The sequence below is a fragment of the Rhodnius prolixus genome, unplaced genomic scaffold, assembly GCF_049639745.1.
Source record: "Rhodnius prolixus isolate KJV_2025 unplaced genomic scaffold, Rpr scaffold_3, whole genome shotgun sequence".
NCBI lineage: Eukaryota > Metazoa > Arthropoda > Insecta > Hemiptera > Reduviidae > Rhodnius > Rhodnius prolixus.
In genome coordinates this window covers 12,877,125-12,903,870 of record NW_027411603.1, presented here as the reverse complement: position 1 = coordinate 12,903,870, position 26,746 = coordinate 12,877,125, and the positions used below count along the sequence as shown (strand labels likewise).

Here is a 26,746-nt window from a genome sequence, read left to right as displayed (position 1 = left end):
GTCTTGGAAGTTTGGTGGTTTAGATTGACTGTGGAAGAGCTTACTGTTTCCCTTTCTAACTTTGCATTGTTTGTACTTTTTTTAAGATGAGTAAAACCAAAAAAATCACCACCTCATAAGTCCTAATTGCACACTACATAATCGATTTACCAATTGTCAATGCAATCAACATCAAAGTGACAGAATAATGTTCCCAAATCTCTCACGTTCAATGCTAATTGGCTATTCCAAATAATTAAATTATAGTTGATAGCTTTTCAAATAATTTTAATTACCTCACGATTCTTTTATCATATAATAGAGAAGCGAAATTTTGTAACGCAATTAACAGCTAACGAGGAAATTTTATCACAGCGTTCACAGACGTATCTCTACAGTGCCTCTTTATTGCATCTGAGTGCCGATAATAATCAATGAAGCCGCCTGAAAGGCTACTGTCTTGCCTTTGATGTATTAAGCACTGCTAAAATGACTAGTTCATAGATGAGTTTGTCAAATAAGGCACAACTCTTCTCTTTATTGGCCCCAAATCAGACGTTAGCGAAGGTCTAAACACATATTTATACAACTTCTAGAAATAAACGTTTTAAAAGTATTCACCGTGTTTGATGAGTTAGGCGAGTTTGTGAACTGTCCAAAAATGCTGAATTGAGATCTGGATAGTGCTAACAGTAAGATGATCCTCAATTTTTCTAGGATATCTCTCAATTTCCTGGATGAATCCCTTTCAATGAAACAAATTTTGAATTTTTGAATTCCGGAAAATATTTCAGTCTATATTTTTCTAGTAAGCTATAATCATATAAAAATGTAAGCCAGTATGTACTGAAGTATTATACAGGAATCATTAAAAAAAAGTGGAACCACTGTAGACGTCTTAGTCCTAATTTTACGATATTACACTCTGAAAGTGGCAATAATTTCCCTCTCCTTCAAAAATATAAGTTTAATATCAAACATGTGCTTGATGTTTGTCCCAAATTTCTGAAATTGTTGGTCGAACAGACATCAATGCGAATCTCATTTCGTCCTATAGGTTTTCGAGTTTTTTGTAATTCACTATTTTTGTTCGTTGACTTTGGTGACTGGATTCATTAATCCAGTAAAGAAAAAGAATAAAGGCAATTCCAGTCATGCTTTTTTTTATTTTACCAAGGTTTTGAACTAGGGAACAGGTAATATTCAGGGCGTATTGAAAATATGATATTTTTCCATTTATTAAAAAGTTAGTGAATCTTAAGTCCTGTCTGCGTATGAACAGGGCAAATGATGTGGAAAAAAAAATCAAATAATGCAAGACCAATAACCATACATTTATTTTAATCTCAATGAATTCCTTTTCGATAGAAATCCTTTGAGGGTCATTTTTCAAATTTTTAATTGTCAGCCATCCGAAAAGTGCTATAATTTCTCGTCTTTCGAGTTGCAGTCAGACAATTTTTACAGAATTTCAAAAACTTTATTTATTTCTCCTATTCTTTTCATGAAATATGTTAAATGTGGTAGAAATAATATTATACGGTTTTGTTAGGAAATGATATTTATAAATATGAACTCTTGATCATTAACATGGTCAGTTAGATAACCGATACTCCCCTCAACCCCTCAGTATTTTTTTCTTTTGAAATAAATAAACTTTTTAAAAAAACTCTTGATGGAAGAAAACTTCTTGAAAGAACTAAGAGAATAGCACTGAAGAAAACTGAAGAATTTATTTATTTAAAGGAATTTGTACCCAAAGAAAGTGAAATACGAATACAGGAAATGTGAAACAAATACATGATTTAATTTTTGTTGAATAAATATCATTCAGATAAGAAATATAATCATAAATGAAAATCTAATACACCAATACAATAGGATACGAATACGGTGTTAGCTTTAGCAGATGTAATCATATCATCAGCTAATTTACATTCTATTATAATGATGGTTAATAACTAATTAAGGTCTTTAGCCATATGATAAATTAGCAATAAGAAAATTTATTGCACAGTGAAATATAATAATATAACAAATTTACGAAGCAGTACCTATTCTCAAAAATAAGAGATAGAAATTACGATTATTAAAAAAAAATTATTTACAAATCAAATCAAACACAACTATAAATTTAATTAGTTATTATATAGAAATGATTTTCAAAAATTACTACGCGTACGGCGCCGTAAAACTCTTTGCTAAATGATGCTCCATTTCATACAACATCCTATCTAGTTTTCTTTTTATGAATAATTTATAGTTCCATCTAAAAGAAAAAAGAAATCTCGAATGGAGGAAAAACTGAAACTTCCAACAAGTTATTCTTCAGAGACTGGAGGAAGAATATTATGAAGTTGGAAAGAACGCAGGTTGGTACTGCAGACAAAAAGGAGAAGCTCTATAACCAAGTTTGCTGTTAGTTTGCATACTTTTCCCATAAATATATAGCAGGCTATGTTTATATATGTAGGGATACTATTGAGAAGATGGTAGAGCCAACAGGAAGTGGGAGAACAGTAGACAGGAGTTCCTTCTTTATCACTTTATGCCTTTAAAAAAAAAAAAGTTTAATTAATTTACCTTCTATAAATAGATAAAAAATCTAGCGTGGAAACCCCATACAACTTTCTCTCCTTATTAGAAGTAATGAAATTAAATATATTAAATTTTCTTCAAAGTAGGATTTCCTTTACACAACACTTAGTCTACATTGTTCTTAATGAACAGTTTGCATTGCTTTCAAGCGAAGTGGACAAAAAACAAAAAACCAGTTAAAAAAAAAACGCAATTCCGTGTGTTTGTGGCTGGACCTAAATCGTACATATTCATTTTCCTGGCAGGATTCATTCCGCACCGTTCACAATTTGAAAATATGGCCAGATCTGTCGATAAGAATAATTATTAATTTAACTAGAGTCTGAAGTTCATAAAAAGAATGTGATAATATCCCATTGTTAGGGTTTCGTCCAATAAACGGAAAATAAAATCTGCTGATTAGAATTTCAGCCAGATTTGAGACTCTGCATTAAAGAATTGTTTCGTATCAAACGATGCGCAATTTATCGGTAGGAGATTCCTGCTACATTCTCTCTACTTCAAAGTCGTTACCTCCGTATAAGTTTTGATAATTCTTAATTGTTCTAGTGATTTCTCAATTAAACTCAAACACCAGGTTAATGAAAATAAAATGTGAAAGTTTCATGCCTGAATATTTCCTTCTTTTGGATTGTGCAGATATTTTCACAAATAGTTTAGGTTCAGTTTTCATTTTCTTTTTACTTTGTTCATGATTAATTTGTCTATGATTCTAGAAAGACAATTGCCTCAATTTTCACCCCTGAAGACGCCCTTGACTGTTGGTGCTTATTTTGAAGTATTTTTTATCTATAATTGATGGATAACCTTTCATGTTATATTAAATGTACTTATGTTTTCTTATAAATTCATTCCTTCTAAGACTTCCTTTCTAATAGAAATAGAATTTAGATACCAGCATTCAAATTAGTATGAATGAATATCCAAATAAATTCAATTGGTTTTCTTTCAACCAGTAAGCTGACCCATCGGTAGCCCAAATTTTTTTTTTAATTTGATTACCGCATTATTTAGCGAAGTCAAATATTTGAGATTTTCTTTAAACTCACAACACTGGACAGGTCTAAAAATTATATTTGAAATGATTGTTCGACAAAGTGTCCTTCACTCTATCGTCGATTAATTTATACAACATTAGGCAAGAGTATAATTCAAACAAAATTTATAAAATGGAAATATCAGTTTACTAATTAGTCTTTTCAATTTCTCAATTTTCCTTAACATTCAATTAATTTTCTTACACCGTCCACTCAGAGAGAAAACTCTCGGCTTTGTTTGAAATTGTTTTGATGTAAACTCTCTTTGAGGAGAAGTTCTAAAACGTCACGCTTCCTACGAAAATCTTTTAACTTTAATTCAAGCATAGTAAAGGAAATAAAACGTTGAAGTTAGAACACTTTGAAAAATAAAGTCATGTGAGTGCTCTTCCTATTGATTTCCGTTAATTGAAGTAGTGGGGAACAATTGTAAAAGTAAATTAAGTTTGCGAAGGACTGCAAAGGATTATTTTGGAAGATGACAATAAATCATAACAGTTTCTGTCTAGGAGATTAAGTGGGGGGAAAAAAATGGCCAAAATAGTTTTATAAATTGAAAAAGAAGATAGTAAGCAGCGACTGAAGAAGGAAAATAATGTAGAAAAACGAGTGGTGAAGTAGAAAGTGGAGAGAAAAGTCATTGAGGAGGAGAAGGGGTCTGAGAACGGGTTAGGTCGGTTGGGGCTGCAAGAGGCAATTTGTGGACGGGTACGGCAACAAGCCAAGGGAGGAACTGAGCCCATATCTACTGATTTAAAGCTCCATAGAACAACTTCAACTGCAGCAAATATTCTTTTCATAATTTATATAAGTTTGGAAAAGCCGAGACCTAAGTAGCCTAGTGGTCTGAAAACTTCTGGGCCCTGGTTCCGCCATACATCTAGATCTTACCAAATCAACTTTTACCTTTCTTTTCTCTTTCTCCTTCTAAATAAGAGGTCGTATCAAATTTTCTACTTTGACTTTCATCGAAAGATACGACTGGGAAGATCCTTTTTGAGGTCCCTGGAATCTACATAAGTTCTCTATTAACTTAGTAACTTTTAATTTGAAACACTTATCTAGTAAAATTATTTCTTGAACTAAAAGAAGATAGAAGTTTCTTCATTCTCCGAGAATACGTATTACTCACTTCCAATGACTCTATCGCTGATCGAAACATAGTGGCGAGAAAAGCTCTTTACTCAAAGTTTCCTCAAACACACACATAATTCATTAATAGATAATTCAGTTTTAAATCTGAACAAACCGAGTGCGGTTAATACTGGATGAAGAAGTTCCCTCAGGCATCTAATTAATTTCAGTACAAACTCCAAACTTGCACTTTTCCTAAAAGCGTTTCAGGCTATTAGTACACCCAGGCAATTCATCTTAAGTTAATGTAGTAAACATGGCCTAAGGAAAGTGACATTAGGCCAGCTAGCGAACATTAAGCCCTGCTGAAAAGAACATAAGTCCTGCCAGAAAAGAAATGTTGAAATTTGGCCGTATCTGAATTAGAACACTAATTCCAGATTTACACTAAATTTTAAATGAGAATCAAAATACAAATATAAATAAAAGTAAATTAAAAAAACATAATCTTGCTTAGAGAACATAATATTTCAAGCATACTTATTTAACAAAAAATAATAAAATAATGTAAATAATTTTGTTTGTAACTTTTATTTCTTTATCTGCGTAGAAATTAATATTCTTTTGGGTGGGGATACCAAAAAAAGTCCAGTAGCCAGCATTTTAAACGATGTGTAAAGCATTCATTACACATAGAGCCTAAATAACAACCTACTTTCCGAGAGTGCAGCAATGACTTCAGATGTTAATTTAAAAAAAAATTAATTTAAATAAAAATAAAATCAATAAAACAGAATTGAATTTTAAAAAAATCATTAGAGAAGTCAAAGAAAATCTCAAAAAAATGGAGAAAAGTCTCTTGTGAATACCCAGCGAAATCTTAAATTTTGGTTTCCTGCTATACTTTATTTTTAAACTTCAATCACATCTACCAGAGTGCATTTCTTCCTCCTACAAGAAAAAGTGAAAAAAAGAACAGCCCTCCCAGTTCAGCTGATAGTTTCTGCGGTAACCTAATGAGAAATAAGTCCCGGGCGAAGCAACCAGACACAGTTCACAAATATGAAAAGTGGGTACAATATAAAATATGAAAAATATGGCTCTCATCAATGAATAAAGAATCTAATGACTAATATTAAATTAAATATTCTATAAAAAAGAAAATTGCGGTTCAAATTCATTAGTAATAATTCATGGAAATTGAATTATTGATAATTGATTATTATACAATTCAATACAAAATTGACAATAGATAAATTCAAGTAATCAACATTTTATTGAGAATGTTTCGTTTCAATTTGATAAATTTTGTTTTCCATTATTGACAGTTTTACAGAAAGCAATTTAAATAAAAATTATATAAATTTAATTAACGTTTATTTATAATCATTATATTAATGAATTGTATTGAATATTTTATCCACATACATTATTAGCACATGATGACAATGAGTTCACTCTGTGCACTTAATTAATTATTGTATTTACCTAGTATGTACTTTACAGTAAATATTTAATTAAGAAATATGTTGCAAATTACAGGAATTTCCAGTAAATATTGGAAATACCTAATTAAATCAAAACAACTGAATAGTATAGTAACAACTGACTTATATCAACACTCCTTAACGACAGAGAAAGTGATTGTAGAAAGAGATTGTAAGGGCAATTGAATATTTTCTTTTTTTAATATAAGATTTACTGTGCCTTCTCCCACTCATGATTCGATGTGTCAATATTAAGAGCTAAGTGACAGAACCCAAAGAGAGAAGAGAGTAATTTCACTGTAATGATGAGTTTAAGCACAAGACCTCTTCAATTCATTCAAGTGTAAACAGTCAGATATAATTTTCATTAATGTCTTTTGTTATTAACTGTTGAAGTTCTATTAATAAGATAGAGAAGTTTAAACTCATGGAAGCAGATAAGTAATTTTGAATATGTGCACACCACCAATTTCATAAACCTTTTGTTCATTCTTGGTCTTGGAATATAGTGTACGGTATTAAACAATATGTTTATTAATTTTCCAACTTTATTAATACACATACTTTAGATAAACCAAATTGTAGAAGTATTACCCACAATTCAAACAATAAGAAGCTGGAGAAAAACTGTTTGCTTTAAGATTTGTGGCTCTTTTCTTGGATTAATCTAGAGTATGAGCTCTGAACAACTTTTAAAAGTTTTATCTTCTGGAGATGACATAAACAACCTTCAAAGACAACTACTACATTACACAGAAAAAATAATATAACTTTTATATGGTCAAGTTTAATGAACAGAAGAAATGGAACGAGATAGGATGTGACGGCACAAAAGTACACCAATCCAAACTTGTGATAAAATGTCAATATTAAGAAAGTACATTTTATAATCTTAACTTTCGCTTACTCTGTCTTTTTCAGTACCTAAGAGTTTTAACCTCCCAGAAATGAAGGAGTTAGCTAAATCCTAATAAGAAGAATATAGGATAATTGCAGATGTTCACATTAGATGAATCTTGAAGGCAGGAAATGGTGATGGGTAGAATTAGGACGTGTACCTTTTCATCTAATAAGTTCCTGATTAAATGTTTCTAGTGGCAGAGTGACTACTAATGAAGCGTATACTAAAGAACTGTGCAAAATATCAAAAAAAGAGCCCAACCGCAGTGCTTTCAAGACTATTATAGGATTTGATCGGCAATAAGGAAAAGATTCTTAGAAAAGCCTTCCTGAACTGTAAGAACTTAAAAATAGTTCAAGAAACGCGATAAATCATCAGGCTACAGAATTTTTACAGGGCTTGTCACGCTGGAAAAGAGCCAATGCGATGCATCATCGAAATTTGACATGTTAGAAAATATTCAAATCTAATAATCTACGAGGTATTAAACAACTAGAGCAGCTTTACAGTGGAAAGGTTTTGGTTTAGGATTAACTTTGTTGACAAAGATATAGGACCTTATGAGCTACCACAAATCACGAAGTTCGATAAAAGTTTTAATAATTTCTCTTGAATCCTGGAAAAGATGTGCTCAGTGGTAAGCGAATACTGGCCCAGAGGCCGGCAGTGCATTGAAAGAAGCTCCAGGCGTCAATGATCTCAGATATTGATGCACCTTAAATTAAAAAAAAAAAAACTATCATTTTTAACAGCGGAAGAACATTAATTTAAACTAATTCACAATCATATTTACATCTAGGTCTTCTGTCTTCCAGTAAGATAATTCAAACTTAAATGAATAAAAGTTTATATATGGCTGTATTCATAGGGAAATGTATGGTGTAAAGTAAATTTGGACGTCAGTTCTATAAAATAAGAAGCAGAAATAGTAGAAGAGGGGTTATTGAATGCTTGGTGGTGGGGGGGGGGGGGGTTAACTGATAAGAAAACTTCTAGACTAATAAGATCCAGTGGTTGGGTGCGGATTTAGAATATTCTCAAGTAAAAACCAACAAACTGAACCGAGACAAAGATAACAACACTTCCTTCCCTTGGCCTACATCACACCCCGAGAACTTCTACTCTTCATCACTTGTGACAAATTAAAATTTATTATATTTATGTGGAACTTGGCCGGGAGTTAGCTAACCACTCCCTTTCTAACTATCTAATTCATTGTGGTAGTGACACGAAGAAGTTTTTGGTGCTGTGTTATTAAAGCTATCCCAGAAAGTTTTTAAAAATAAATTAAAAAAAGTAGGGTGCTTATTGACAAGAAGATCCGAATTTCATAAGGGAATAAAAAGACAGTTTTTTCTTGAAGGAGTTTATTGAATGAGTACCTCTTTATTGTTTAAGTCACGTATCTCCTTCATATAGTTCCTCTAGTGAATCAACCCCCAATATAATTATATAAGATCTTACAGAAGAGAAGAAAGAATATAGCCTAGAGACTTGGTCATCTTCAGGACTTATGTTATTCTCTCTCTCTCTCTCTCTCAATGGCACTACAACCCAGTTAGTTGGGTCCTGGCCTCCTCGATCTTACTCCGCCGTCGTCGTCCCTCTCTCTTGCAGCTGTCATCTAGTTTCTTATGCTATTAATAATTATATTTTTTTACATTGTTATCTCTAAGGTCATCTGTTCTGTACTTCTGTACTCTCTGAAGATGGCACAGTCCCTTGGTCGAAAACTTGACCAAAAAAAATGACTGAAATTGGCAAAATTCTTTCCTTTCTTTGGATTAATGAATCAGTCACCAAAGACGATGAACCATGCCATAAAATCCTTCAGACAATTTTAAGAAATCTCTTAAATAAAATTATGTACCCAGTCAAGAAAAGATGTTCACTCTATTTCTTCATAACTGGAATTTCAATCCTAGAAATTTAAGTTTATCCTAAAAAGCATTACATAGAGGACGGGTTTCGATTTAACTTTCTAATAACAAATTATTACTTAAACAGTAAACAGTTGTCTCCTTAACTAAGTTGATTCAGTGACAGTCCATATAGGTCAAGAATACGGTCAAGAAGGCGACTTGAGGGAAACGTGCGGAAAAAGAGGCACAACTCACAAACTGCTCCTGACTTTTAGTTTCATTTATAATAACGTTTTTATTAAAAATACTAAGCCGAGGAATGTGTTAATGTATGCAAATTAAAGGTACTTATCTTGATTAAAATGTCATTACAAAAAGTCTAATCTGGATGCACGACCTTCTCTCATTTTCCTGATCATCATTGTTAAATCCACCGCAATAAATCGCTAAATTATAGGAGATCTGTTCTGTAAAGTAGTTGTGATCTGATTTCTATGATCTACGATACACATCTACTATACAACTGATAAAATTAGGTGCTTTCAGAGAGACGACTTTCTAAAGTGGAACATTATAAAATATCTTTTTAAAAATATATTTCTTTGGTAAAAGTTATGTACCATAAATATAAGGGAAACATTACAAAAAGGCCAAGAACTCCCTTTTCTATGTAATACAATATTATCAGAGAAATTTTATTTATAAACAACGAAACTTTCCTTTCTACGCTGAAAAGAAAAATCTCCCTTCATTAAATAAATACCCGTGCTGGTATGGAAAAAAATGAATATATAAAAATGGATAAATTTTTATTCCTTAAATATTGTTTGGAGATAGTTATTAAAATTAAATAACAAACGATAATTTTTAATATATCGTGTTTTTAGATCCTACTCTTTATGAATTAACTTTACAAAATTCAATATATCTTCGAGTTGTTTCAATTATGGTCCCTTCAAAACCTAGCAACCAAATGTAGTAACCCTTGTCCTTTTTACTTGCGAGTTCAATTGACAGAATAACTTGGCACTCATGAGCCAATAAGAATTCGTATTTTAAATGAGTATAACACAATTGTCAAATAAACAATTACTATTTTGGAAATATTACCATTGATAAAAGGAAACTAAGCCAAAGTTCAACTAATTTACTTAAATAATGTGAATTTTTATAAAATTAAGTTGGGAAAATAATTTAGAGAATTGTTGAGGTAAATGTGCACGTGCAGAAAAACAATCATGCCCCTATTTGTATGTTACACATTAAGGTAAAGTAAAAAACAGTAAAGATAGACAATATCAGCACCAACTGGAATGGCTGCAGGCAATACAGTGGTTCAGTGATGTGGTGCGGCACTAGTAGATTCTCTGGGGCCGTCCACTTTTATAGCTGGCGCAGTGATGCAGTGGTCAGCTCAATGGCAACGTTACACGCTGCCAGGCCAATTTTGGTCAGGAGGACTCATCAACCACCCTCATGGCCCCATCATTATCAGTTTCCAATATACACACAATAGGAATTACAACTAACCTATAGGTTATTGAGTTACACTAACACACGCAAAGAAAGACAGATGATTTAGTTATTTAATATTGCTACAACTGATTGAAAACACGTGAAGAATTTACGAAGAAAATAAAATCAAAAAGAACACCCAGGAGGTAGGAGACCTAGAGGTCGGCCAAGGTTGCGTTTGCTGCAGAAGATGGGCGTTAGACAGTGGAGAAGGAAAACCACGGACAGAGTTGATTGGGACGGTCTGCCATAAATCCCTTGACTGTCTATAGCAGATGTACATCCGATAAGTTGTCAAGGTTCTAAAGGAAGAGAAAGTAAAAAACCTCAACTTGTTTAACCTCGAAAAAATTTGTATTATTGAGATCCTCCACTAATCTAAATTTATAGCCTATTATACATATAGCGTAAAAACTGAATAAGGTCGATTATTCATCAGAACTTCCGTCCTATGCTTGTAAATTGAAATGACAAAGTGTTACTTTAACTGCCCTTAACTACAATAACACCGAGAAACTTAGTATAACCTTGTTCTTCTAAAATCAAAGGCTTCTTTCTAGAAACTGAGTACATTATTAGATGTGACTGTCTTCGACAAACGCCAGCGAGCCCAGGAGGCATGACGAAACGAGGAGAGAGAGAGTGATGAAGCTGTTAATCTCACCACTAAACAGATTATTTAGCTCTTAACAAGGACGATATCAATTATTTGGTTTAGTTATTCGATAACCAAAATTTAATTCGGCCTCAAATAATACTCTAAATATTTCAAATTCTATCTTATGACAACTATTTTGTAAATTTATCAACAAGCACATTAAATGCTCCTGGTGTCAGATCCTAACTCCTGGAAGTTCCAAAAATACCTTTTGTCATTCATTAAGTCTTACGCCAGGTACTTTTTATTACACATTTTTAAGTAGCTCCCAATAAGCCTAACGTATTTATATTTATTTGTTCGAAATGGAAAAAAAGAGCTAATAATAAAATTAAAAAATTGTATAAAGTTGTTGAGAAATTCGATTCTAAAGAGATCATTATTAAGACGGATATAAGATGAAAACCAGGCAGTAATAATAAATATCGCAACTGTTTGAAAGATTATCGCTCTTTCTTTCCTTCTATTTTTTCTTCATACCATTTCGTTACAACTGGAAACAATTACTTATTTTTCTTGAAAAATAAATCCTAACTTAGCCTAAAAAAAAAAGTTTGATTAAAAAGACATTTTCTATTGAACTAATTTTTCATTTTATATTAAATTCTTGGATCAAACTCTAGAAAACATTAATCTGATTTTTTGTAACGATAATTTTAACTTTTAATAAACTAAATGTTTTATTCTATATATTGATCATAGAGGGACCTTTGTTTGTAATTTATACAGTATAGAAATGTTGGGAACTGTTCCAAAATCTGATCCCATCTCTAGGGTCCTTTCTAATGGTCCACTCCATAATCTACTAAATTATTAGATATGCTAATGCCCGACCACCTAATAGATTACCTCTTATCTCTTGTTTATTACTCACTACCAATTTACCAATAATAATTAATAAATGAAAAAATATTCTTTTAATCAATAAATATAACGAATTTACAAAGAACGTTTTATTTTCTTCTATTTTATTTATTTTTTGTTCACTTTAATGCTATTGTTTATGGTTGCAGATTTTCCATTTAGTTTTCACCGACTTATACAATCAATTCCTTTACCAATAGTCAACGCAGTCTGCTACCTTGGGCTTTATCTTGACAGAAGACTTACTTGGAATGCTCATATACGAACAGAAATCAACTGACAAGACAACTGAAAAGACTACTAGACAACACATCAAACAACAGATCGAAACTCGCTCAGGACAATAAAAGACATATTTATGTTAATGTATTAAAGCCAGTCTGGACTTATTGCATCGAACTGTGGGTTCAACCAACGTTCAAATCTCCAAAGGATTCAATACTGAAAGAAATATTTTGAGACAAAACATTTGCAACTCTAAAAATATTAGATTGCTGTAAATTTTGATGAATTCAGCAGATAACATTAAATATAATAATCACATTCCCTCCAGTTTACCTGAATCACATCCCCATACCTGTAACGGATACCGCTCGTTACCTTGGACTCAAACAACTTGAACTCAAAGATACTAAATGCTCAAGAGACTCTTCACAAACGATCAAAACAGACTCTTACATGCAAGAAAAAACTTACTTACTCCTATCTGGACTTACGTACTTAAATTGAACGGAACAGCAAAGCGCTAAAACCAAAAAAAGATAAATCCCTTCGGTCAAAAATCCTTCGATCCATTACTGATGCACGCTTTTATGTGAGTAACAATACCATTACACTGAACTGCGAATCCCATTTCTTCCTGGCTTTGCCTTTTTACCTCTATACCAAATACCACTCTAAACTTTCCGTACATCATAATGCCTTAATATGCAACTTGACCCGCACTACCCTCCCAACGAATCCTCCTCGTAGACTGAGGCGACGTTTGCTTCGCGACCACCAGGCCGAACGATGAACAGGGCAATTCATTCGGTATTTTGCACTAACCGATTTATCATAGTGGTCTAGTTGGATGCCCTTCATTCATTCAAGCCCTTCAAAAGATTTAGTTTTATTATGACTTATACTGTTTTGTTTTATATGCTGTACTTGTACATTTATACATTCGTGTTGCGTCAGTACAATACTCAGATGAGTATACCTAACTAATAGATCAATATTTCAGAAATTATTAAGAATCTTCTTTAAGGTGCCTTATCATTCCCCCTTCATTATTGTTTCACGTAAAATTATAATAACAATAATTAGGGTATCTGTATACACTAAGAATAGAAAAGTTTCACAAGAAATCATTTTGTTTTGACTGATTACAATCAACTTAACCGATTATAAATGGGCTAGAGAACTTCAAAGTTGGTACGTCATAAAGTTTATCTCAAATGAACTGTCTGATCTCATCAGGCTCCTTTTAACGAATGAAAAAAATCTGCAAAGCAGTTATAATGCTAGCTCCTCCTTTGATTTTATCAAATATAATCTTTTTTCAATGAAAATAAAAAAAATAAAAACTTAAAGATGTAAAAAAAAAAATAGGTTCATTTAGAAAGATCTTAAGATCAAGCTAAGCAATGAAAGAGATTAATAGGTCCGTCATATTTCCACCAGCAGAGGGGAAAGTCGCCTCTTTAGATCTCTTCTCTGTAGAAAATGTTCGCATAAAGTAAATTGCTGTAATTTCAGTACTCTACAAAGTGGTTTTATTATCAAGAATAAATATTAAAAAAGATAATGGCTAGAAATTTATTTCTTAACTCTCTCCTTCTGTCGGAATCATTCTTAAAATTTGTCATATTGAAATAATAAAATTCAGACTTCCACAAAGATTCCTTGAAAAATATTCATAGGATTAAAAATCAAATTTTTTTTGAGTTTACAATTCCTTAGAATAAAAACCAGAAATAAAAACTCAATTGAATATTAACAAAATACTTAAAGAGGATACTTAAGGAGAATTGTTATTAAATACAAATGTGGTGAACACATAACAAACGGCCCATAAAAAGAATACTTGACGAGCAGTATAAATAGAGAGAAGGGCACGATGTCATCTCCAGGCAAAATCCACCATATCAAATATACAGAAGTCTTAACGGCAGACATTTGAAGACGTCAGAATGCACCAATAATAGATTTTTACTAAAGTAGAGACAATTGAATGTTTAGTTAAAAAAAAAAAAATCATTATTTTTATTATAATTTTATGTACTCTCATCCTCGCACGAGGAAGTATTGTAATCTTGCACATTTTCTGATTTGAGTGTTCAGCGAAAATCAAAACTTATGATGATGACCTTTGTGCACTTTATTTGCTGGCTTTAGCTTATACGCTATACAGTCAAATAAACTTTGAATGAGACGTCTATTTAAATTTTTCTTTGTAATTAATATATAATTTGACTAATTTACCAATCATTTCGGCAATGGTAAGATGATTTAATGGTGTTATATTTAAAGGGGTACGTGTCATAATTTCTGAACAAGTAAGCGAATGTTCTCTGGCTATGATTTCATCCTGCGAGCAGATCACCTCACTAATTCCATAACTTGGAAATAATGGACTATTCAGTACATTTATCTTATATAAGTAAGCTCTACACATTAAATGGTTATTGGAGATACATACTTCACTTAGTTATTACCATCTTACTTAATCAGAGTTTTGCAAACTTGAAGCGTGTCTTAATTTTGAAGCATTATTCTGTAAAAAATGCTAAATCCCATAAATTATTCTTTCCTTTAGTCTGTTTTTTTAATACAGACTTAACAAAGAAAATATTAGTTTTCTTGCGTACTTAACTATCAAAAGGGTTTTTCGCAAATATTTTATCTTTCTCCTGCTTTTCAACAAGAAGACTGGCATAGGGGTTGGACTAAATTAAACATCATTTATCATGTTTAGTACAAGAATAATATTTTAGGTGGGAGTAGATAATATCCCTTAGTTAATTTTAATGTCTTCATTGGTGAAAAATATCTCAGTCTTTTAGTTTTAGGTCTTAGAGAACTATTACTCACAGCCCTAAAAGACTGAGGGAGCAGAGAGAAAGTTAATTCGGAATTAATATTTGATTTCACTAATATAGTAGAACATTTGCCACAATCAGAAATCTCTTTGGTGTCTTTTTAAGGAACATTCGTTTTCTGCAACGTGGATTTTCGGTGATAAATACTGTTTTTTATCAGGCGAGGAATGCACCTGTTTCACTTTGGACACCTGTCAGATCATTTAGGTTGGGACAGACTTTCTTGTTCCTCAGAGCAAGCTTATCCTTTACATGGTTTTACCTGAGACAACTATAACACTGTATAATTAAAAGGCTCAATTGGACAAGTGCCCATAAACACCAGGTCTGGAGCGTGGAGCGTGGAGCGTGTAGAAAAAAGAAAGATTGGCAGGTTGATTTTTGAACGTATTTTGGGGCCTACTAAACCTATACGCTCAAAAATAAAATATACATCAAAATTACACTTTAAGGAACATAACTTTCCACAGAATAAAACTATAAAAAGAATTACCTCTTCAGCTTTGTCATTGTAAAGTAACATAACAATTTTAAATGTACAAACAAAGTACACACATAAAAAAAAGAACTAAGTAATGACAATAATAATGGTTTGAAAAATGAAAATAGTAGAGTTAAAACAGGAAAACACAGAAAATGCTGCTTTGCTAGATAGAATACGAGGTGTGTTCAAAAAGTAACGGGAATTTTTAAATTTTGCGGGTTTGGAGAGTCTGATTGTAAATTTTTTTTTTTTTATTATGTTGGTACACATGCCCCTGAAGTAGGATAAAATTTTCAGTAATATTCATTGTTTACTTCTTAAGTGGCAGCCGTTAAGGTTAGACGTGTTTTTCGAGCTTGGCGATTTTTGTTTGTTAAAAAAAATGGATCAAAGAATTTGTATTAAATTTTGCGTAAAAAATGAAATAAAGTGTAATAAAGTGTGTGAAATGTTAATAAAGGCATATGGTGAGTCTGCTATGAGTAAAACAAGGATTTACGAGTGGTATAAGCGTTTCCAAGATGGCCGCGAAAACGTTGAAGATGACGAACGACCTGGACGTCCAAGCACATCAACAACCGATGAAAACGTGAAAAAAGTGAAAGAAATGGTTATGAACGATCGCCGAATCACAATCAGAGAAGTCGCTGATGATGTTGCCATATCAATTGGCTCATGCCATGAAATTTTTTCGGATGTTTTGGGTATGAAACGTGTGGCAGCAAAATTTGTTCCAAAATTGTTGAATTTCGAACAAAAACAGCGGAGAATGGAAGTTGCTCAAGAGTCACTCAATGAAGTCGACAACGATGCGGATCTACTGAAACGTGTTATAACAGGTGACGAAACATGGGTTTACGGATATGATGTCGAAACTAAGGCTCAATCGTCCCAGTGGAGGCATTCTGGATCGCCAAGACCGAAAAAGGCTCGACAAGTGCGGTCGAATGTGAAGGTTATGCTCACTGTGTTCTTCGATTTTAATGGCATAGTGCATCATGAATTCTTGCCACAAGGTCAAACAATCAATAAGGAGTACTACCTACAAGTTCAACGCCGTTTGCGTGAAGCAATCCGAAAAAAACGCCCGGATTTGTGGCAAAACAATTCATGGATTTTGCACCACGATAATGCACCTGCTCACACTTCATTGCTTGTTCGTGAATTTTTGGCCAAAAACAAAACTTTAACGATGCCCCAGCCTCCATATTCGCCAGACATGGCTCCATGTGACTTTTTTCTATTTCCAAACATAAAGAGAAGATTAAAAGGCCGTCGTTTTACAAGCATAGATGACATTAAAAGCGAATCGCTGAAAGAGCTGAAAGCTATCACAAAGATCGAGTTTCAGAAGTGTTTCGAGGATTGGAAAAAGCGCTGGCACAAGTGTATTGTATGCGAAGGGGACTACTTTGAAGGCGACAATATTAATGTAGATGAATAAATAAATATTTTTTTCAAAAAACGAAAATTCCCGTTACTTTTTGAACACACCTCGTATGGAACTAAAGTCATTCCTTACAAATAAAGCCCAGCAGGATATGTACCTAATTCTCTTAAAAACATCTTTTTTATCCAACGTTCTTAGTTTATGTACTGCACAGTACTTGTGGGCTAGGATTTTTCTTTTAGAAAAGCTAGGTACATATATGTATAAACATATAAAATTGTAAAACTACTTAAATAAAATCTCTCTATAGGACTTACATCTTACATGTAAAAGAAGACAATTTTATTTCCATGATTTTCCCACATTTCCTCTATACCATTTTATACAAAAAGCTACTTTGGTGTTGTGAACACCCCTGTGACTTAATTAATATCAAATAAATTTTGGAATAAAATTTATATCTTCAAAGTGGGTATTATATATGTGAAGTTTTAAGAAGCATGAAGCCATTTTCGAGATTTTTGAAAACATACGTCTAAATTTGAACAAATTTAAAAACATCCAAACATTAACCTTTTATATCTCATTAACTAGTATCATCAAAACCTTGCAATTCGTATCAGTATTAAAGCTAACTTTTCTCTACAATTCGGTGAAGAAATCATTACAAACTGAACAATACGAAGGGAGATATAAAGTTTTGAAATTTGTACGAATTTGAAAACCAACGACTTTAACCTTCTATATCTCATTAACTATTATAATAATAATAGAAAGGAACTTGCGATTACATTACCTTTCAGCACGATCGGTAAGACAAATAGTAATAACATTTCTTCCTCTTAAAGAATCTAAGTGAAATTAAGCTGAGATCATAATAACTTCTCCTAAAGAGCGGAAAAAGAATTATTTGAAATTACAGTTCTTCTCCTTAAAAGGGCGAAAAGAATTTAAATTGCGAATGCGGCATGATTGCAATACTTACCCTCGGTAGGTGTAAGAGTAGGATGGTATTTAAATATCACGGACTCTAAAATCTTCTTGACAAATTTGATCAAAAACGGGTGAAGATTCAATATGTTATTAGTACAGTAATTTAAGAGGAGACTATATTTACGTGGGGCAAACTCCCCTGCTGAAGTATACACCATCGAGATCCGAAAAAGCCGCATCTACATAAAATTTCAAATTGAATCACAATTCATTCATGAAAATCAGTTCATTCGTCGATAATTTGAAAGATTGCAGTACTTGCCCTTAATAGGTGTAAGAGCATGAGAGCTAAATTTTATCAAAATCGGATTTAGATTTATAGAGTTATTAGTATTATTAGTTTTACAGGAGGCCTTACTCGCATAGGGCTAACTCTCCTCATAAAGATGCACAGCGTCTAGAACTCTAAAATGCATTCTGCATAAATTTTGAACCAAATGACACTTGATTCACGAACATAGATTCACGCGACGATAATTTGATTGTAATGATTTGATTCAAATGATTGCGAAACTTCCCTTTAGTAGGAGTAAGGTCGCTTTAATTTTACGTAGGGGAGCCCTAACCCTTTCATCCTGCCAAATTTTATCACAATCGGGTAAAAATTTACAGTTATTAGGCATAATAATTTTGGAGGGGCTTACATACAAGGGTTAACTCCTCACCCATTAGATAAAAGAGTCGAGGCCCCCAAAAGGCACATGAAATTCTGAATCGAATGACTCCTCAATCATGAAAATACATTCTTTATACGCTTTAAACATGCTTTTTGAGTCTCACTTTTGCAAAAATAAATAAATAAATATTTTAAAATATATAATATATTATAGTAAAAAATATACATATATTTATTACATAAAACTTAATTGAGAATGCAGTAGATTTGTCATTTAGTTTTCATCGAGTCAGCAGAATATAGGCACATACTGAACTTTTAAATTTAAAATATTGTATTTAAAATATCTTTTTTAGTACCCTGAATATGTCAAATTTAAAAACAGCACTAACGAAATTTAGTATTCCCTACAGGATAACCTCGTCTAGTAGTAAGAGCCAGGAAAAGCAACTATTCTCAGTGTAGCTATAAAAAGGATCTGGATGGAATGAGTACTTTGGCAAAGGCATCCGACTGCCGGGCTCCCACCTGTAAAACTCTTCTAAGAATTGGATAATTAAGAAATGTAACTTCGTTTAAACTTTTTTTAGAAAAGAATGGATATACTCTGTCCAGTATAAAAGAAATAAAATGTGTTTCTCAGAGCGCACAGGAGTATTTGTGCCAGATTTTCGGAATGAATCACTTCCATGCCGGAAATTCACTTTAAGCTCGGCAGGATTTTATTGGCATCATGAGTTTTTGATATTTCCAGTGTGAGAGAGTAAATATAACTAGGGGTATATTTTCTACTTCAAAATCGGTTAGGTAACACAGCAAAATTCCACATGTTCAGTAAAAACAATAAAGTTATGCAATTTTCCTAGTATTCGATAGCAAGAACAAAGAAAATAAATCATCTTTACGATGCCGGCAACCTTTCGTGGTTTAAAGGGGCTAGAAATGAGGACTCCGAAATGAAGACGCCAAGAAAACGATGCCCTGGGAGTACTCCTTTCTGTCTTAGACAGGTCACAGCTTTTTAACTTCTCGTGTCATGAAAGGTATTTTGAAGAAGAATCTAGAACGCTGCTGCACCAGAAAATTTTGTGGGAAGATGAATGAAGGTTCCCCAATATTCTTCGATTAAGACTGCGCCACGAACTTCCGATAAAAGATGCAGAATCTGGAGACAAATCCGAGAATTAAAGAAACGTAAATCTTTCTCCAAGTTTCTAGATTTTTCATTTACAGAATACACTATAAACATCTTTTGGGATTATTGTTTCGAAGAAACTATTTAGGTTTTACTATTTTTTAAGCATATATATGAACATCATCAAAAAACGTGAGAATTAAAATTAGTAGCCTGAACTTATTTATTTTTTGTAATTTTTCATTAAATTTAACTCTTCTTTAGAAAGCTTAACAGTGAATTATATTTATTAACCCAATTAGTGTAGTGTTAACAAGTTAAAAGTTAGAAGCTTAAAAGTGTGAAAAACAAAATCGCGTGAAGGTTAATTCCAAATTTTGCTATTATTTTATCATGCAAGCTGAATGTGATACAAGTAACCCAAAGGGTATAAGTGAAAAGTTAGAGTCATTAGTTGCTCAGAATTAAAACAAGAATAAAAACATGCACACGAAGGCAAAGAAATTATAAAAAATAGAAGGTTTTTAATGGCGAAGAGAGGAGGAATCTCTAAGGAATTAAATACTCAACATAATTAATTTTCATATTAAAATAGCACAAATACTTTAAGTGAAACATAACACTGCACTGAAATGAGAGTATGGCCGTACAGCAAAAAGTAGTTTCCATTTTGTCTTATGGAAAGCTAGCAACAGTTCCATTTCCATTGTTGTCATATTTACTAAATTAATTTACTTTGTAATAAATAAATGGCGTGATTTTTAAATAATTTAATTAATTTCTTTAAATATTTTTCTCCTCATATAATACTATTTTTTCTTACCTCTCCTGAGAGGAAATATTGCAATTGTTCAGATTTTATATTTTGCGTTTTCACCGGAAAGAAAACATAGATTTCAAAATTGCTTTTGGAAAATGATTTTATGATTTATTGAAAAAGAATTATTGTAATAAGGCGCGTTATAAAGAAAAAAATATTCTTTACACTAAAAACGCGATAAGTGAAGTTGTAAACCACGTAATGGGAATGGGATAGATACGTGGCAAAAAAGGATCCCTTAGGAATAAGGGAGAGAAAGTTCAAGGAAGACGGCTAAAGGGTGTTCACACAGAGCACAGTGGCAGGGGCCGTATGGAAAGTACGTGGCAGGATAAAGAGTGATGGTTTTTGGGCTCTAATTCCGGATTTTTCACAATATCAAAAAACAAAAAATAATACCTATAAAAGGGAAGGGATTAGCTATGAGGTTAGCATACTGGACTCCCACGCGGAGGTCCCGGGTTCGAATCCAGCAGCTGACCCTTAGATTTTCTCTTCCTAGGAGCTTCTTACAGCTCACTGTCCGGTGATGGACAGTGTTGTCTGTAACGAGAGAACACTGTCCGGAGGCCGGCAGTGCACTGGAAAAAGCTCCGGGCGCTAATGACCTCAGCTGTTGATGCGCCAAAAAAAGAAAAAAAAAATAAACGTCTATTAATAGGAACAGAGAATTTCCTGTAGGTACTAAAAGTTCCGTGATTTTCTTAAAAACCACAAAAACGGATGTCTTGAAACTTCTTCAAGAAATTCCTTTTACAATAGATAATAAATATTGTTAAAACGATTCCTTCGACAATTTATTTTGGGAATTTCGGAGAGGTGTAATGTATCATTTTTGTGCAATATGCGCAAATTTTGGTATCAGGATTCATAAAAAGTGCAATTTTTGGTGAAAAACTTGATATGATTGCAGCATTTCTTTTAATTAGAAATGAATAGATGAAAATGAAAATAGGATCAAATTAAATTTTGAGCCTTCCAAAAAGCAATATAGTCATTTATCAGCATATCTTTGTAGAGCAAGAGCATTTCTGAACTTGGCTTCACTTTATTCAATCAGCTAGTAAATTAATTTACTTTTGGTGTTGGAGAACAGCCTGTACCGTACGGTGGCTGGCTTGATTAATTAATAACACACAATATGTTTCACTGATTAAACAAGTTAATTAACAAAATAAATACTGTTTAATAACAATGGTGAAACATTTTTGACGTAATTGATTCTTAACAGAAAGTGAATTATTTCAAAACTATAAAAGATCGAATTTTAGATACAAGTTTTAAATAATTTCTTCTTAGACTTTCAACAATTTTAAAGAAAAAAATTAGTAGTAGTGAGTAAAAAATGCATAACTTAGTTTAGATTCTACATGACTATAAGAGAAAACGCTTTCCACCGGACATGTAGCAGACATGTAAGAAGAAATGATTCTTTCCAAAAACTGGTGTTTGCCGGCTTGATGTTCTGGACTAGCTCAGAATGAAATAGGGTCATGTGAATGGAGAGAAAATGCAGTCGACGGATTTTTTTTTTAATTAATTAAAAAAATCTAAAAAATCTAAAGATTGGTTTATTCAATTTTATAGCAAAGTGAAGATATACATACATCTATATTGCAAGGTAAGTTATTTACCAAAGTCACATTTTTTAAAGAAAAGCTAAAACAGCTCAGAAAAGAATAAATTGTTTCCTATTACTCTTGACTAGTGAGGATATATGACCATCTGAACAAGAAGAAAAGGAAAGAAAACTAAGTATAGAAGATTTACAAAAAGGGGACCGCTGAGTACTAGTAGATATAAGGCCAGCCACTTTTCCTTGTACAAGTAGGTCAGCGGCCTCCCTTTTCATAATATTATCTTTCTAAGGGATGGCCAGAGCTTAGCCAATACCACTATTATGCTATATATAGCGTAATACATAAGAGGAGCCTATTTTATTACGAATACTGTAGAGTTGATCTAGCTTCCTCATTCATCAGTAACAGGTTTTCCAAACCATGTTCTTTGTATGGAAATAATTAATTTGGTTACGATTCGATTAATTGATCAACATCGAATACGCAAATAAATAGAAAGTTATTTGCAATATTCTGCCAATACTTAATCCCAATACTCTCCTTCACAGGAACTGGAAAGAAATGTTGTTGATGCTCAAGATTAAAAAAGAGGTGCCCCTAACAAAATAATACCATCAACTGTTAGTTTACAAAAAAAGAAGAAAAAAAAGGAATCATTTGATAAACTGTATCAAAACTGTAAAAATTAAAACAAAACCAGCCAGTCATCTAAAAGTTACCCACCGAGCCTATTTCCTAAAAATCTATGGATGTTGGAGTACTTTAGAACCTCATAAAACTTTAAGTGAAGAAGCTCCTGTTTTTAAAGTTTCTCTGTTTACTAACATCATCAGTTATGAGAATGCTGAAATCTTTTCTGCAACATAATTTTGAGCCACAGACAGCTGTATCAGATCTTTTTTTTAGACGTAATCGCCCAGAAAAGCCGTTTCCTGCACTTTTCTGCACACTTTTTGGAGACTGGTCATTCGTATCTCCTGCAAAAGAATTCCAGCCCTGAAAAGAGAGTTGCTGTGTCCCTTTCTTGCCAGGATATTGGCTATCTCTTTACTCATAGCCTTCTTGACAACAGCACTAGAATACGTTAATTTTATTCTTTCAAAAAACTGTTTGCAGAGAAACCTCTCTTAAAAAACTGAACTATTTCTCAAATGACGGCTTTGCCTAGCAGAATTGGAGTGTCTACAAGAATCCTTGGGATGTCTGCCTTGGAATCTGCCGCAAAACCAATAGGTAACATGTCGGAAGCTGATCGGCCATAACATCCTTCCCAGTATCTCTTCAGCAGTGCTAAATCAGCACCACAAAGGAGTTGCCAAAAAACTGAGATGAGAAACGCACGAGATAAGAAAGTGATTGTTTATCCCGAATTATATTTAGATAACTGTTTCTCTAAAAATACATGTCATTTATACCAATACTTATATTGCCTAATTTGAAAAGTTAATTAAACACAAAAGTGATCCTCTGGGTAATTTCAATCAACACTTGGACCTGTATCCTGCACTCCAGGACATTAACAATTTTTTTGTACGTCTGACAGCGGTGATTACGAAACCAACTTTCTATAGGGAAAAACGGCCGTAATGACTGGCATTGCCTAGGTTAAAAAAAAAACAAAAAACATATGATTCTGAAACTTTATGTTCCGTCCTTGAACAGAACGTATCATACGATTTTTTTTAATTTCACAAATAAAACTTTATATGTGAATCATTATAGTCAGCCCAGTCCGAAAAACTGGAGGACAGAGATACAAAAAACCATACGTGCTCCGACGGATAAAATCAACGATAAAACTATATTTTTCAAAATTAATGAACGTAAACGACCATAAACTGACTTTGAATTTCAATGTTATTCAAGATTTTAAAGATGAGAAACGCACGAGATAAGAAAGTGATTGTTTATCCTGAATTACATTTAGATAACTGTTTCTTTAAAAATACATGTCATTTATACCAATACTTATATTGCCTAATTTGAAAAGTTAATTAAATACAGAGAGTACATAAAAATAAAAGGAGTAAAGAAATTTGAAGTAGTTTTCATATCAGCATAATGTATTTTCTTTTATTTAAGCTTTTTCTTACATGTTCCAGATATCCTTTATTTTTCTTTTTGGTAATAAAAATTATTATTATTTTACTTAATTATTTTCATATTCTTTTTCTCTCTTTATTAATTTTTTTTCTTCCTTTTTTTCTCATTGGTCTATATTTTTAATATCAATCTGGATTGTTGTATCTTTGCTTATTACGATAATTTGCTTTAAACAACTCTCCTTGTTCAATCTGTAGATCTTATAAACAAATAAAAGAAATAAATCAAGCCATTCCTTTCAAGAAAAATTATAATTTTTAAAGTTCAAATTCTAAAATATGTTAAAACACTCGAAAAATTATTCGAAAAATTAAAAAAAAAATCAGCCCATAAAACTCTCTTCAATATTCGTCTAAGAATCAATTGATGTAATATATTGAAAAAATTTAGACTCACCAGTGAGTGGTGAAGGCAGATTTGCGGTCGTAGAATCCATTTCGTGTTTTATTAACAGCAATCTACAGGAGCAATCTGCAAAAAAAAATTGTAACAGAAAAATCAATAATAATATTTAAATTAAATAGGTGTGTTTCAATAAACCACGGGGAAAGTGAGCTAGCCTAAAGGGCTGTTGGTGCCCTTGCCTGTATTCGATTCTAATAATACAACAAACGTTACAAGTTCTTCAGAGTTGGTAGATGTGATGCGCGTAACTATTTGGGTTCAGAGTTCCAACAAGTTACACGTTCCAAACGCCCTCACAATAGCTTGTGCCCTATGGCTTTTGGATGAGCCTGTCACACGAAAGTACAATTACAATTAAAATTATTATTTGTAGCTTATTTGCCATCCAAGACCGAATCTCATCGCTGGCACGTCCTAAAGAATGCATCAACAACAGTAAATTGACGAACGGTTGGTTTTTGTTGAGTAGTTTAGGGGCCGAGATGTGCGGAAGCATCCCTACCCTAGTTGTAAAAAAATATTTATAAAAAAAAAGGGACTAATTGTCTATAAAATAAAATAATATTAGTAATACATTTAATCTGTTACAAGTTAAAAGGTTTAAATTTTTCAGATAAAATCCAAATATTAATTTTCAAAATAAATAACAGAAACTAACGCAAACAACATTTATAGCCAGTAAAATGGGTAAGCTGATGAGCTAATCGGCTCAGAGCTTCATTGTTATTCAGCAGCTTCAATTTATTGCCGAGAGTAATTTTATGTAATCTGGGATACCTCTATCATTTTTGTGCAGTGTGTACTATAGTGACATTGTGCTTGCACAGAGCAGCAAATGACTTTTGGCAACTTTTTCTATCAATAAAAGTCAAAAGGCTTTTTGACTGAAAAGAAAAATCAACTTTCGAGTTTTTGTGTTCAGAAATATATATAAAAGCCTCATTATGCAATTCTTAACAATTAAGTCTAGTTGGTTTTAGGAAGAAAATATTTTATATATAATCTGTTGCTTTTGTTTACTTTTTAATTCTGGTTGAATAAAAAATTTCTAAGCTTATCTTTTCTCATATACGAAAAAAAAATTGCCCACTATAACAGCGTCACAGAAAACAACGTCACGCTCGACAAGATGAGACGTAGCAGATCATTTTGTAAGGTTGCTCAAATAAAATGAAGGCGTGATACGCATACTGTCTAAAACTTTCCAAATACTTACGATAAGTTTCTTTAGAAGCACTTTGAGGCACACGTACTCCTCAGGCTATTCATCCCGCACAAAGTGGCGTAACTGTTTATATGCAGGAAGCTAAGACAACGCGCAGCCTACAGTTGTGGACAAGTTCGTGCATTGTTTATTCATAGAGAGCTAACGCTTAATGATGTAACGAACAAAAGCTGCATTTGTGCGGATACAATAGTTATACCAACATCCATACCCACGCCTGTACCTATACACAAAATATAGATAATTTATGAATATAAATAAAAGAAATGAGTTATTAATCATTGCGAAGATGGTAAAAATAACTCTTGGCGGTGTGTTCTGCTTGCCAGAGAACATTTCCTCAGGGTATCCCACAAGGTGGGACAATTTTTTTTAAGTTCATGTTTATATTGTTGCAGAGGCAAGAGGAAGCAGGCTATTACATCCTGTCTTTGCGTTGCTGTAGAAAGTTTATGGTATAAGTCTCTCGTCATCTTGAGACTGATAAGGAACTCAAGACCAAAGAAGAAGTTGCCCTTATTAGACCAAAAATGGAGAAACCATAAGCCACTTTTGACTATGAGATTGGAGGATAAGACCCAGTTCAAATCTAGTTTGTCAAAAGGCTTGAAATTTCAAAATTACAATATATTTCCTACCTTTCAAAAATCAATCACTAAAAAAGTTTACAGCAACATTAAATGTGTGAAATCTACCCAGAAATAAAAATGCAAGATTAACGATAACGCATAAAGAGGCGCATCAATCTACCAAAATGCTTAAGTCAAACAAGACTAATCTAGAGCACTAAACATGATAAAATTAAAGCAAAACGTGCTGGAAACATAATGTATGGTCAGAGAAGAACAAAAAGTAGCAGGTGTTAATAAATTTAAGCAAATATATTACTTGGTTTTCAAACTAGAGGCGTTGGACTAATGTTCATTCCGTGCTCGCC

At 32.6% G+C, this 26,746-nt stretch overlaps 1 protein-coding gene across 17 annotated transcripts in view; it reads right to left on the bottom strand.

The window, feature by feature from the left end:
* Nucleotides 1-26,746, bottom strand: part of LOC141453273 (uncharacterized) — a 234,731-nt gene that overhangs the window by 141,844 nt on the left and 66,141 nt on the right. For 10 of the 17 annotated variants that reach the window (XM_074126269.1, XM_074126280.1, XM_074126282.1 and 7 more), the window contains exons 4-5: nt 25,801-26,032; nt 24,576-24,650 (exon numbers count right to left, since the gene is read on the bottom strand). In XM_074126269.1, coding sequence (XP_073982370.1) covers nt 24,576-24,615 — 40 coding nt within the window. In that variant the 5' untranslated portion in view covers nt 24,616-24,650; nt 25,801-26,032. The remainder of the gene's footprint in view (nt 1-24,575; nt 24,651-25,800; nt 26,033-26,746) is intronic. The other 7 variants (XM_074126272.1, XM_074126275.1, XM_074126273.1 and 4 more) reach the window with 1 other exon arrangement.